General features: G+C 45.9%; 1 protein-coding gene across 4 annotated transcripts in view; it reads left to right on the top strand.

Annotated features, from left to right (window-relative positions):
• Dgka (diacylglycerol kinase alpha) overlaps positions 1-11,592 on the top strand; it is a gene marked incomplete at its 3' end in the record, with an annotated part of 18,017 nt that extends 6,425 nt beyond the window's left edge. For 3 of the 4 annotated variants that reach the window (XM_029566381.1, XM_029566380.1, XM_008839003.3), the window contains 16 exon segments: positions 2,607-2,745; positions 3,114-3,187; positions 3,503-3,635; positions 3,876-3,953; positions 4,689-4,738; positions 5,189-5,263; positions 5,442-5,561; positions 5,661-5,775; positions 7,313-7,401; positions 7,519-7,638; positions 7,839-7,937; positions 8,552-8,635; positions 8,885-8,958; positions 9,126-9,200; positions 11,326-11,411; positions 11,503-11,592. In XM_029566381.1, the coding sequence (XP_029422241.1) occupies positions 2,682-2,745; positions 3,114-3,187; positions 3,503-3,635; positions 3,876-3,953; positions 4,689-4,738; positions 5,189-5,263; positions 5,442-5,561; positions 5,661-5,775; positions 7,313-7,401; positions 7,519-7,638; positions 7,839-7,937; positions 8,552-8,635; positions 8,885-8,958; positions 9,126-9,200; positions 11,326-11,411; positions 11,503-11,592 (1,426 nt within the window). 4 annotated transcript variants of the gene reach the window in all.
• Between the last annotated feature and the right edge of the window lie 1,784 nt (positions 11,593-13,376).

Raw genomic sequence — 13,376 nt, 5'->3', positions numbered from 1 at the left:
TAGACCAGGCTGGCTTTGAACTCACAGAGATCCGCCTGCCTCTGCCTCCCAAGTGCTGGGACTACAGGAGTGCGCCACCACGCCTGGCTGAAATAATAAATAAAATATTTTTAAAAAACATTTATTATTTTTAAGTATATGAGTATATTGCCTGCATGTATGTAAGCATACCCGAGTTGTGAAATGCCCTCTTCAGTCCTCTGAGTGTTATGCCCGCATCTGTGTAAGTGCACCCATGTTGTGCAGTCCCTGCAGAGCTCAGAAGAAGGCATCGGATTCCCCTGGAACTGGAGTTATGGACAGTTGTTAGCCACTGTGTGGGTGCTGGGATTTGAACCCCAGTCTCTTGCAAGAACAGCCAGTGCTCTTAACTGCTGAGCTATCTCTTCAGCCTTGGTTTTGTTTTTTTTATTTTTTTTTATTTATTATTATTTTTTTGTCTTTCTGAAGCAGGGTCTCCCTGTAGCCCCAGCTGTCCTGGAACTCACTATGTAGACCAGGCTGGCCTTGAACTCACAGGGATCCGCCTGCCTCTGCCTCCAGAGTGCTGGAATTAAAGGAGTGCACCACCACGCCCGGCTAAAGTATTTATTTTTATTTTATGAATGTATTGCCTGAATGTACATAAGTGCACCCATGTTGTGCAATGCTTGCAGAGGTCAAAAGGGGGTGTCAGAGTCCTCTGGAACTGGAGTTACAGACAGTTAGCCACTGTGTGTGCTGGGAATTAAATCTTGGTCCTCTGCAAGTACTCTTAACTGCCAAGCCATCTCTCCAGCTCCTTGTTTTGATTTTTTTTTTTTTTTGGTCTTTTTGAGACAGGGTCTCCCAGTTGGCCTGGAACTTGCTTTGTAGACCTTGAAGTCACAGAGATCCTCCTGTCTCTGCCTCCCGAGTGCTGGGATCAAAGGCGTGTACCACATCCAGCTTGTTTTTATTTTTATTTTTTTTATTTTTCATTTTTTCTTAAAGCTTCTTTTTTTTCATTTAAAAATGTTAAGGTTTAATTATTAATACAGTTATAATTACCATTTCTTGTGGACTTTCTACATACCAGGCATTATTTATGGCATTTTTCATATATTGTTATTTAACCTCCCAACTGTATATGATAGGTATTGCTCTCCCTGTTTTATAGATATAATTTGTCCAAGCCACAGGTCTGTCACAACTAACAGAACCCAGCTAGGTTTGACTAGTTCTAACTCCTTTCTAAATAGTTAGGTACTGTTTACTACTGTAAGATATGTAATTAAGAGCCAGGCTTGGTGGTGCACACCTTTAATCCCAGCACTCAGGAGGCAGAGGCAGGTGAGTTCAAGGCCAGCCTGTTCTACATAGTGAGTTCCAGGCCATCTGGGGCTACAGGGAGACCCTGTCTCAAAAAGACAAAAAAAAATTTAGTTATTGTTATTGCTGTTATTAAATAACCAAGGTGGGCTGGGGTGTAAATGTTAGAACATTTGTCTAGGAGACCAGGGCCCTAGGTTTGATTCTTAGTGCTGCAAAGAAAAAAATTAACAATAATTTATCCTAGACTGGTGGCTCATGCCTGTAATCCCAGCACACTTGGCAATGCAGGCAAATTGATGGAAGTTCACTGCAGCTTTGTCTATATAGCATGTTCTAGGCTAGCCGGGGCCACATAGTAGGGAAACCCTGGCAAAAATAGGCAGATGATAGGTTTTTTGTAAAAAAAAGAGAGAAGAGAGAGAGAGAGAGAGAGAGAGAGAGAGAGAGAGAGAGAGAGAAGAGAGAGAGAGAGAGAGAGAGATCCTCTTACTACTCCACTTTAGGATAGGCCAGGACCATAGTCAGGTTTCTGGGTCCAGTACCAAAAGGTGGAGTTCCGTAAACAGTGGTAAACCCAGTGCGGTAGAAGACCCAAGCATTGTGTCCAAGCCTGCAACATGAAGCTCCACAGTCCTGTGCCCAGGAAGCTGGAACCTTCCTCTCCTGCCTCCTCCAATCCCTGGAGCCCAGTCCTCGCCCTTCCCTAATAGAGCTCTTCCAGGGCCAAGAGGGCTATGGTCCCCTAGTTCTGTGTCACGTGTCAAAGGCGCTAGAGGTCGTTGGGGGGGGGGGACGGGTAGAGCTTGAGTGGCTCAGGGAGTGGTGGTTCTGAGGCGGAGCAAGATGGGGATGGGGTCTTGCCCAGTGAGGCAAAGCGGGGCCCCCAAATCCGTCCCCAAACTGGTAAGAACTTGGAGGGTGGGAGGAAATGGAAAGAGGCCTGAGTGCCTGAAGGGGTGGGGCGGGGACTGAAAAGGGCCCCTAGCAAACTCAGACTAGGAAGCTGGTGGGAGAGGGGAATACGGTGAGGCGATGGTCAGAGGAATCCAGGCAGATAGGGGTGGGGGATCGGTGAGAAGTCAGAGTAGGAGAAAGATCCAGAAATGAAGATGTGAGAGATGAGTCAAGGAAATGAAGATGGAGGACAGGCCTTATCAGGGAGAGTTAGGGACACAGGAGAGGACACAGGGAATGGAAGAGAGTTTAGAGCCGGGCTCAGAGATAAAGGAGCACAGAAATACTCATGGGAGTAGAGATTGAGGAGGTGTAGACAACTGGTCTTCTCCATGAAGGCTCTTGTCATCTTGCTCCAGGCTTACCCTCTGAAGCAGCAGCGCAGGAAGCTGGTCTACCGGGCTATCTTTGTGGCCAACTTTAGGAAAAGAAGGATGGCCAAAGAGAGAGGCCTGATAAGCCCCGAAGACTTTGCCCAGCTGCAAAAGTACATGGAATGTGAGTCTTCCTTCCAGCCCTTCAGTCTGAAGACTTGGCCTTCTCATCCATCTCCCATGCCACCCCAGTTTCCCAGTGATTATGAGCTAGTTCATTCGCTGACTGAGAAAGGGAGAGAAGATGAGGCGCTGCCTCAAGTCACAGCTCTCTACCCACCATCCCTACACCTTGACTGCTTGCCCCAGGCCTTGAAGGAGAAAACAGGGCTACCACTTTGGACAATCTGAAATATTTTTCCTTTTCTTGCAATTTCTTTCTCCTCAAATTCAAAGCTTTTTTTTCCTGCTAGATATCCATGTGGCACTTTGACAGAAAGCTAGGCAAGCTAAGCTGGCCTAATGTTCTTGTGTTTCTCTCTTCTCACCTAGACACCACCCAAAAAGTCAGTGATGTCCTAAAGCTCTTCGAGGATGGGGAGATGAGCAAATATATCCAAGGAGATGTGAGTGGCAGCTAGGGAATCCTCTCCTTGACCGCCTCTCATCTTTGTTTTTGCTGCTCTCCTGGGATCCCCAACTTCCAGAGATTTTTCTTCCACTGCTTAATGTCTCCCTTTAATACTCCATTGTCAATTGCTATTGCTTTAGGATAAAACAAGAGGATCCTATTAACTCAGGACTTGGCCCAAGAATTGTACTTCTGCCTCAGACACCTGTCAGTGCTGCATTTATAATGTCTGTCTCCACCATGCCCCAGTTCCTCAGTCCCCAGATTCTATCCTGCAGACTCCCCAGGGTAATATTCACTTTTGTCATAGGCCATTGGGTACCAGGGATTTGAACAGTTCCTGAAAATCTATCTGGAAGTAGACCAAGTTCCCCATCGCCTGTGCCTGGCACTGTTTCAATCCTTTCACACTGGTCAATGCTTGAATGAGACCGAGATAAAAGGTATGATGAAGCAGATAGGGCTGGGCTGGTGATGTGGAAGAAAAGTCAAAGTAGTGTGGGCTTAGGGATGACAAAGCTGTCAGATGCTGTGCAGGTCACAAGAGAGAAGTGGAGGATGGTCTCACTGGACTAGGAGCTAGTGAAAGGAAAGTGAAAGGCAAGAGTTGAAATGAGCAATAGAGTCAAGACTGCCAGAGTCGAGGGAGCCCTCATCTGATCTGCCCTGCTTCTACTTTGTAGCCAAGGTGGTATGCCTCAGTGATGTCTCCTGCTACTTCTCCCTCCTGGAGGGAGGCCGGCCAGAAGATAAGCTAGCATGTGAGTTTGCCATTCTGGACTAGAAAAGGGGTGGGAAGGTGGAGGGTTAGAGAAGTATTCTCCAGACCTTTGTCTCATTCCTTTGGGATTTCTAAAGGCTGACAAAGGTAGGGCCAGACAATGGGCCCATTTCCTCTGTTCTAGGCTACTCACACCTAGTGCTGTCCCTCATGGTCACTCTAGTTTCCATGTCTTATACGTTGCCATGTAGGTGGCCTAGGATGTGCGTGGTACATGGGAATGTGTGCCGTTTCTGTGATATTTACTAAGGCTGGCATGCATTACCTGTTCTCCTTTTTGTTTTGTTTATTTGAATGTGACAGGATCTCACAATGTAGCCCATGCTGGTCTCAGACTCTGCCTCAGCTTCCTGAGGGAGGGCTGGGATTACAGATGAGCATTACTATGCCTTTCTTTTTTGTTTGTTCTCTCAGTCTGATCCCAAACTCTAGGAACATTTCTCTATTTCCCCTGTATTCTGAAATAAATTCTTGTGTTGGGAGGGTTTTATTGTTATTGTTGTTTTGTAGTTTTTGAGATAGAATGTCACCATGTAGTCCTGGATGGCCTGGAACTCCTCATGTAGACCAGGATGGCTTTGAACTCATAGCTATCTGCCTACCTCTGCCTCCCAAGTGCTGGGATTATAGGTGTGCATCACCACACCTAGCCTTGGAATGAGTTCTTTGGGTTTCTCTCATAAATTGACCCTGGCTCCTCTAAAATGTTCCACAGTTACCTTCAAGCTGTATGACACAGACAGAAATGGGATCCTGGACAGTTCAGTGAGTTGTGGGACCTGTATGTTGGGCAAGGGAGCACGTGTCCGTCTGTCTATGTTCCCCTGCCTCAACTTTTCCAGGGTATTAAGAAGCAGAGGAAAGATTTGGGGGTATACTTCAGTGGTATAGTGTTTACCTAGACTATATAAGACCTTGGGTTTGATCCTCAACACTACCATTCCCCCCACAGATAAAGGAGAATGAGGAGGCAGTAAAAATGGAGCTAGGGAAAGAGTCCTTAGGGCTAAATTTGAGAACAGTACCCAAGGCTTGACCCCCTAAAAGAGAAGGCTGCAGATATGAAACATACAAGCATATTTACTTACTTGTCAAAGTCACTTGAAAACAGGTAGATTTGGGGATAGAATCCAGGAGCCCTGATTTGTAGAGGAGAGTTTGGGTGGGGTGGTAGTAAGAGGGATGTGGTTTTGGCGCTTACCCCCTTTGCCTCAGGAAGTGGAAAGAATCATCCTTCAGATGATGCGAATGGCTGAATATCTAGATTGGGATGTGTCTGAGCTGAGACCGGTAAGGCAGCTCTTCCTTTGCTTTATTCACCCTTTCCCGATACTCCTGCATCCACCTTATCCCATCTCTGATGGGTACCTGGTTACTTCTACTGAATGCCTGTGCTGGGCATCCTAACAGACAGTGGAGGTGTCTGGGGGCCTCTCCCACCAGATGGCCCTTCCCACTCTCCACTCAGATTCTTCAGAACATGATGAAAGAAATTGACTATGATGGCAGTGGCTCTGTCTCCCTAGCTGAGTGGGTTCGGGCTGGGGCTACCACCGTGCCACTGCTAGTGCTGCTGGGGATGGAAATGGTGAGTGTGAGAGTTTGCGAAAATGGTAAGGAGCTGCCTTGGGTTGTATTCACCAGAGATTGGCCCTCTAAGAAGCTGGTATCCTCTATGCCCTCCTAGACTCTGAAAGATGATGGGCAGCACATGTGGAGACCCAAGAGGTTCCCCCTACCAGTCTACTGCAACCTGTGCGAGTTGAGCATTGGCCTTGGCAAACAGGGCCTGAGCTGTAACCGTGAGTGTTGGTATCTAGGAGTATGGGACTAGAGAAGCCTGCAGTGTGTCGGGACATGATGTTCTGAAACCTGGATTTGAATCTTGGGCTTTGCCACTCACCATTTATAGGACCCTGAGAAAGTAATGTCTCCTCTTCCTTTTTACTTCTTCTTCCTCCTCCTCCTTCTTTCTCTTCTTATTGTTATTATTATTAATGTGCTACACTGAGAATCAAGCCCAAGTGTTTCCATGTTTTTTTTTTTTTTTTTTGGAGACAGGTTTTCATACTTGTAGTTCAGGCTGGCATGGAACTCACTATATAGCCCAGGCTGACTTCAAACTCTCAGCAATCCCCTTACCTCAGCCTCTTGAACGTTAACAAACATTACAGGAGTGAGCCACCCTACCTTTTCTTTAAGCTTTAGTTTCTGTGACTGAAAAGTGAAGTAACTGTGAACATTAAATAGATAATACAGTTGGGTGTGGTGGCACATGCCTGTAATAAGAGCATTCCTCTGTAGATTTAGGATTTAGGAAGATCAGGAGTTCAAGGCCTGCCTCAGCTACATAGGAGTTTAAGGCCAACCTGAACTACATACATGAGACCCTGTCTCAAAACAAACAGGCATTGGTGAGATGGCTTAGTGAGTAAACACACTTGCTGCCCAGCCTTTTGACCTAAATTTGATACACAGAACCTACCTACATGGTGAAAGGCGAGAACGGACTCCTGTGTGTTGTCCTTTGAGTTCCATATGCAGACTACGGTGCATGTTGTCCCTCCCCCCAAACACAGATAAATAAGTAAATAAAATGTAGGAGGCAAGGGCTGAAGAGAGGGCTCAGCAGTTAAGAGGACTGGCTGCTCCTGAAGAGGACCTGAGTTCAGTTCCCAGCACCCACATAATAGCTCCAGTTCCAAGAGATCTATGCCGTCTTCTATCCTTTGTAGGTATTGCATGGCACAGGTGTACTTATATACATGCAGGCAAAACACTTATACTTACAAAAATAAATAAATTTTAAATGTAGGAGGCATTATTATTTTGCAGTCTGTCAAGAATTCAATTATTTTATTTTTTAAATTTTTTTTGTTGGCTGGGCGTGGTGGTGCACACCTATATTCCCAGAACTTGGGAGGCAGAGGCAGGCGGATCTCTGTGAGTTCAAGGCCAGCCTGGTCTACATAGTGAGTTCCAGGACAGCTGGGGCTACAGGGAGACCCTGTCTCAAAAAGACCAAAAAAAAAAAAATTAGTTATTCTTAGTTGCATGTGGGCCTCTGGTATATCAACCAGCTCAGCTCCAGCCTGGCACAGGAATAGCGGTGGGGACAGATATAATGAGGTGGTAGTTGCCCTTTTTAGGAGAGTGTGTAAGGAAAAGGTAGAGGACTTAGAGATGAGGCTAACCCCAGTAAACTTTAATTCTCTGCCACAACCTGAAAGCAAGGAGTACATGTCTTGTTCCAGGGAGTGATCCTTTCTCATTCCCAGGGAAGGAGAAGAGAGGGGGGCAAGGCTACAGCTAAGGCTCCTCCTTCTTCCCTCTCCCCAGTTTGTAAGTACATTGTTCATGACCACTGTGCCATGAAGGCTCAGCCTTGTGAAGTCAGCACCTATGCCAAGTCTCGGAAGGACATTGGTGTGAGTGATCCCCATGCTCCCTCTACCCTCATCCCTGGCCTATTTCTGCCCTAAAGTCTCCCCACCCCAGTGTCTGCTCCAGCTCTCACAGACAGAGGTCTGTCTTTCTTTCCCAAGGTCCAGTCACATGTGTGGGTTCGAGGAGGCTGTGAATCTGGGCGCTGTGACCGCTGTCAGAAAAAGATCCGAACCCACCACAGTCTAACGGGACTGCATTGTGTGTGGTGCCACCTGGAGGTCAGTTCAGAGCTATCCCTCCAGGCTGTGGCCCAGGGCCCCTGCTTAAGCAGCCCTTTCCACAGGCCTCCCCAGCCCACCTCTCTTACTGCCACAGCTAGTTGTTCTTTGTCCCCAGGGGCTCTCGTTCTAGTACAGACCTTGAAGCTGAGAACTGACAATGTCCCCTTCATGTCCTTTGTTCCCATCATGTCCTTCAGATCCATGATGACTGTCTTCAGGCCTTGGGTTCTGAGTGTGACTGTGGACTGCTCCGTGATCACATCCTGCCTCCATCTTCCATCTACCCCAGTGTCCTGGTGAGACCCTCAGCAGTGACTGGGAGAGGACCACAGTGCATCCTTGCTTTCCATTGGCACACTAAACACAGAATACCTTTGGTTTGGTTTGGGGTTTTATTACTATTGTTTGTTAGTTTTTGAGACAGGGTCTCACCATATAGCCCTGGCTAGCCTGGAAAACACGTGTGCATACACACACACACACACACACACACACACACACACACAACTATTCCTCCATATTGCAGGAAATTGATTCCAAGATACCATTATTCTCACAGATGTAGCTGGGACGTAGCTCAATGGTAAAACACTTGTCTAGCATGCCCAAGGTCCTAGATTTACTCCCCAATGCGCACATACAGAAAGAAAGAGGAAGGAGGGAGGGAGGGAGGGAAGGAAGGAAGGAAGGAAGGAAGGAAGGAAGGAAGGAAGGAAGGAAAGAAGGAAGAGACCAGATTCAGAGATCTGCCTATCTCTGTCTCTCAAGTGCTGGGATTATATACATAAGTCATCATACTCAGCTAGAATGCCATCTAGAACAGACAGCTAACGCCTTTAGGATTCAGATCAAACCAGTGTAAGGATTCCTGCAAGTCTACTTTTCTTTCCGCCACTTCGCTCCCTCCCAGGCATCTGGACAGGAGCGTAAACAGAGCAAGGCAAACCAGAAGATCCCAGATGATACAAGCATGTACACCTTTGAGGCTTTGCGGGTACAAAGCTGAGGGGTTTGGGCCTCAGGGTCATACCAGCTTTTGGTTGAAGTCTTCTTGTGAGAGACTGAGGTGGGAGGTCGGGGGGGTGGTACCTGTTCTCTAAAGGTTTCACCTTAGTAGAGGAGGAAAGGGGAGGGTAAAAGGTGGAAAGTGTCTTGGGGAATGCCAGTCCTGAGCTTCTGTGGCACACCTTAACCCTCATAAAATCCTGCTTTCTTTATCCTTATTTTTTTCCCTCCATGGCAGATTGATCCTGTTTCTAACACCCATCCACTTCTAGTCTTTGTCAATCCAAAGAGTGGAGGGAAGCAAGGCCAGAGGTAAGGAGAGATATACTGGTTCTTTCTCAGTGGGGATGGAGGAGCAGAGCCTGGAGGGAGGAAGGGAACGTGTATGGAGGGTCCTCTTAGGTAGGCCATCAAGATGGAGTCCAGAACATCACTGTCTTCTTGCTTCTGCCACGTGCCTTTCCTTTTCCTTTACACAGGGTGCTTTGGAAGTTCCAATATATGTTAAACCCTCGACAGGTGTTCAACCTTCTGAAAGATGGTCCTGAGCCAGGGTGAGTAGAGGTGAGGGCTGTATCACAGGATTTGGGGTGTGTGTGTGTGTGTGTGTGTGTGTGTGTGTGTGTGTGTGTGTGTGTGTATTGAGAGAGCAAGAAAGAGTGCCTGTCAGAAGAGGAGATCCAAGAGTTCAGAATACCAAATGCTTTTTTCCCCCTAAAGTCACTAGGAATCTGGCTCTTTGTCTTGTTCTTAAAGGATGAAGATCTGAGATTTTCTCTGACAATTGAGGAATAGTTAGAACTTTCTTCATTTTCCTTTCTCTACCCTTAATAGAAGCTCACTTCTTTTATTTTTCATTTTCTCCTAGTATGGGGTTACAGGAGTCTGCTGTCACCCTTGGCCTTTTCATGTGGGTTCTGGGGATATGAACTCAGGTCTTTGTGCTTCCAGAGCAGGCACTTTACCAACTGAGCCACCTTCCCAACCCTTTAAAAGATTTTTTTTTTTATTTTGGGGGGCTGGAGTGATAGCTCAACGGTTAAGAACACTGACTGTTCTTGCAGAAGACCCAGGTTTGAATCCCAGCACCCACATGGCAGCTAACAACTCTCCATAACTCCAGTTCCAGGGGATTCGACAGACTCTTCTGTCCTCAGGCATTGCACGACACAGGTGCACTTACCTATGCAGGCATGACACTCATACACATAAAGTAAAAATAATAAATAAAATATTTAAGTGTTTTATTTTGATTTGATCAAAACACCTTATATGCATGTATGAAATTCTCAACAAATTATTTAAAACAAATAAAGTTATGTGGGAAGAAAAAATTTTTTTTATTTTGGAACTGGAGAGATGACTCAGCAGTTAAGAGCACTGGCTGTTCTTGCAGAAGACCCAGGCTTGAATCCCAGCACCCACATGGTGCTAACAACTGTGTGTAACTCCAGTTCCAGGGGGTCTGATGCTCTTCTGTCTTCCATGAGCACTACACAATATGGGTGCACTTACACACATGCAGGCATAATACTCATACACATAAAATAATAAATAAATAAAAGATGTATTTTTAAAAATTTTTGTTTAATTTTATGCCAGGTATGGTGGCACATGTGGGAGGCAGAGACAGGTGGATCTTTGTGAGTTTAAGGCTAGCTTGGTCTACATACTGAGTTCCAGACCAGCCAAGACTACATAGTGAAACCCTGTCTCAAAAAAAAAAAATATTTGTCAGGTATAGTGACCCACACCTTTAGTCCCAGCACCCAGGAGACAGGGGCAAGTGGACCTCTGTGAGAGCAACTTCTAGGCCAGCTATGACTACAGGGAGACCCTGTCTCAAAAAGACCAAAACAAAATTATTTGTGTGTGTATCTCTATGTATGTATGCATGTATGATGGGGTGGGGTGCATCACAGTGCATGTATAGAGGTCAGAGGACAACTTTTGAGAGTCAGGTTCTGAAGATAGAACTCAGATTGTCAGACTTGCTTGGCAAGTTATTTTACCTGTTTTTAAAATGTGTGTGTGTGTGTGTGTGTGTGTGTGTGTGTCTCTCTCTCTCTCTCTCTCTCTCTCTCTCTCTCTGTAGGCTAAAGAACAACTTTTGGTGTCATCTTTAGGAATGCTGTCCATTTTCTTTGAGACAGGTCTCTTGTTGGCCTGGAGCTCACTGATTAGGCTAGACTGGCTGGCCAGCAAGCCCCAGGTATCCTCTTGTCTTACCTCCCAGACCTGGGATTTCAAGCACACATCACCATGCCTAGCATTTTTATCCTCCAAGCCTAAACTGAAGTGGTTGCTGGGTTTTGTGGATTTTTTTTTAAGATTTACTTATTTTATGTGTATGAGTATTTTACCTGGATGTATATATATGTGCACCATGTACATGCCTGGTGACCATGGCACCTAAGAGGCTGTTGAATCCGCTGGAACTGAAATTACATACAGTAAGTGAGCTGCCATGTGAGTCCTGGGAACCAAACCTGGGTCCTCAGCAAGAGTAGCAAGTACTCTTAACAGTGGCGCCATCTCTCCTGTCCCCTGCTCTGAAATTCTTTGACAAAAAGGCACAGAGTTATAGGAATGAGAAATAAGAAGTAACCTATCTGTGGGGGAGTCGGGTAGCTTCTGTCTTGGTACCCTTCTTCATCTGCTCTCTCCATTTTATCTCAGGCTCAAGTTTTTCAAAGATGTTCCTGGTTGCCGGGTTTTGGTGTGTGGTGGAGACGGCACAGTAGGCTGGATTCTAGAGACCATTGGTCAGTGCAGGGAGAGGCTCCGGGCAGGAGATGGGGGCAGTTGCCTTCCAGAGTCAGCTCCCTCAATCCGTGTCTTCACCTGCCTCCCCAGACAAAGCCAACTTGCCTGTTGTGCCACCTGTTGCTGTGTTACCCCTGGGCACTGGAAATGATCTGGCTCGTTGCCTGAGGTGGGGAGGAGGTAAGTGGTTAGAAGGTGTTTTGCTGGGGGAGGGTTCAAGAGAAAGACAAAGAAGAATCTAGGGATCTGGTATAAAAAGATGGTTGGGGAAGAAGAGGGGCACAGATAGTGGGTACCAATGTGTAGCTCAAAAGAAGGAAGCTTTGGAAGAAGGACATCATTCTGAGCCCCAGGAGGGTCAAAGGGTGACAGTCCTCTTCCCTGTAAGCCTAAAATATACATCTGTTTTGTACAAACAACTTTTAGGGCTTAGAAGATCGAGGAATGTGGTGGAGGAGTGAGGAACAATGTGGTCATAAAGAAGGTTATGTAAGAGCTTGGCTGCGATACTGATGGAGCTAGCAAGGTTCATTCATTCATTCAAACAATTAGCCAGGTGGCTATTCATTCACCATTTTTTTTTTTTTTTTGAAATGGTCTCCCTGTAGCCTCAGCTGACCTGGAACTCACTATGTAGACCAGGCTGACCTTGAGCTCACAGAGATCCACCTGCCTCTGCCTCCGGAGTGCTGGGATTAAAGGCATGCACCACCACACCTGGCTCTTTTTTTAAAAAAATTTTTTATTATTTTAATTTTATGTGTATGAGTGTTATGCCTGCCTGTAAGTAAGTGCACCCATGTTGTGCAATGCCCACGGAGGACAGAAGAAGCTGTCGGATCTCCTGGAACTGGAGTTATAGACAGTTGTTAGCTCCTATGTGGATGTTGGGATTCGAACCCAGGTCTTCTGTAAGAACAGTCAGTATTCTTAACCACTGAGCCATCACTCCAGCCCTCCTTTCTTTTTTTAAGTTTAAAAAAAGGTTTTTTTACATTTATTTTGTGTATGTGTATGCACACGTGCATGCCCCAGTATGAGCGTGGATGTCAGAGGAAAACTTAAAAACTTTTGGGAGTCGGTTCTCTCCATCTACCGTGTAGGTTCTGTGGATCTGCTCATCAGGTCCATCACACAGTTCTGAGTCCCCTAAATCATCCTCATTTCTAATCTCTTATGCCTTTCAAAGAAAAAGAGTTTCAGGAATGACATTGGTAAATAAATAGAGGCGAGGGCAGAGCCGGTTGTATATCTTGGGGTGGATGCGGTTTTGTTCAGAGTCCAACTCCAGAATCTTGCTGGAGGTAAGGACTAGAGTTATGCTAAGAAGAATGGAAGAAATCTTGGGAGAGAAAGCAGCATAAAGCCACCAAACAATAGGTGGTACCCTGGGGAAACTAAGTCACTTGTCATTGGTCATTGGAATGTAGGATGCAAGGTGGGGAGTTGGGAGAGGACTGAGTGGAGCAGGGTATAGATTTGGAGAGTTATGAATTCTGTGCTGAGTTTTTTTTTTTTTTTCTGTGCCTTGTCAGAGATCACAAGCTGACAGCCCACGGAAATGATTTTTATTGTTTTTTTTGTTGTTTACCTTGCAGTGTTTTCAATTTATTTGAACATGGTTATTTCTAAAGTAGGGCATGTATTCTTCAGCTCACCTCAAGCTGGCTTCCTGCTAGTCACTCATTTACTTTTCCTTTCAAGCCACTAAGGCATCTGAATGTGCAAGCCCTGAACCATGGTGGATGCTTAAGGAAGAAACCAGAAAGATCTCTGAGTGCATAATATAAATTAAGACTTGTTTTCTAAAAAGTATAACATTTTCATGTGTATATATATGAGAGAGAGAGAGAGAGAGAGAGAGAGAGAGAGAGAGAGAAAGAGAGAATTGTAGGGGCTGGAAAGATGGCTCAGTGGTTAAGAGCATTAGCTGCTATTACAGAGGACCCAAGTTTGGTTACCAG

This window comes from Nannospalax galili, unplaced genomic scaffold (genome assembly GCF_000622305.1).
Source record: "Nannospalax galili isolate Female #2095 unplaced genomic scaffold, S.galili_v1.0 scaffold1679, whole genome shotgun sequence".
Lineage (NCBI taxonomy): Eukaryota > Metazoa > Chordata > Mammalia > Rodentia > Spalacidae > Nannospalax > Nannospalax galili.
This window is presented reverse-complemented; position numbering and strand designations above follow the sequence as displayed.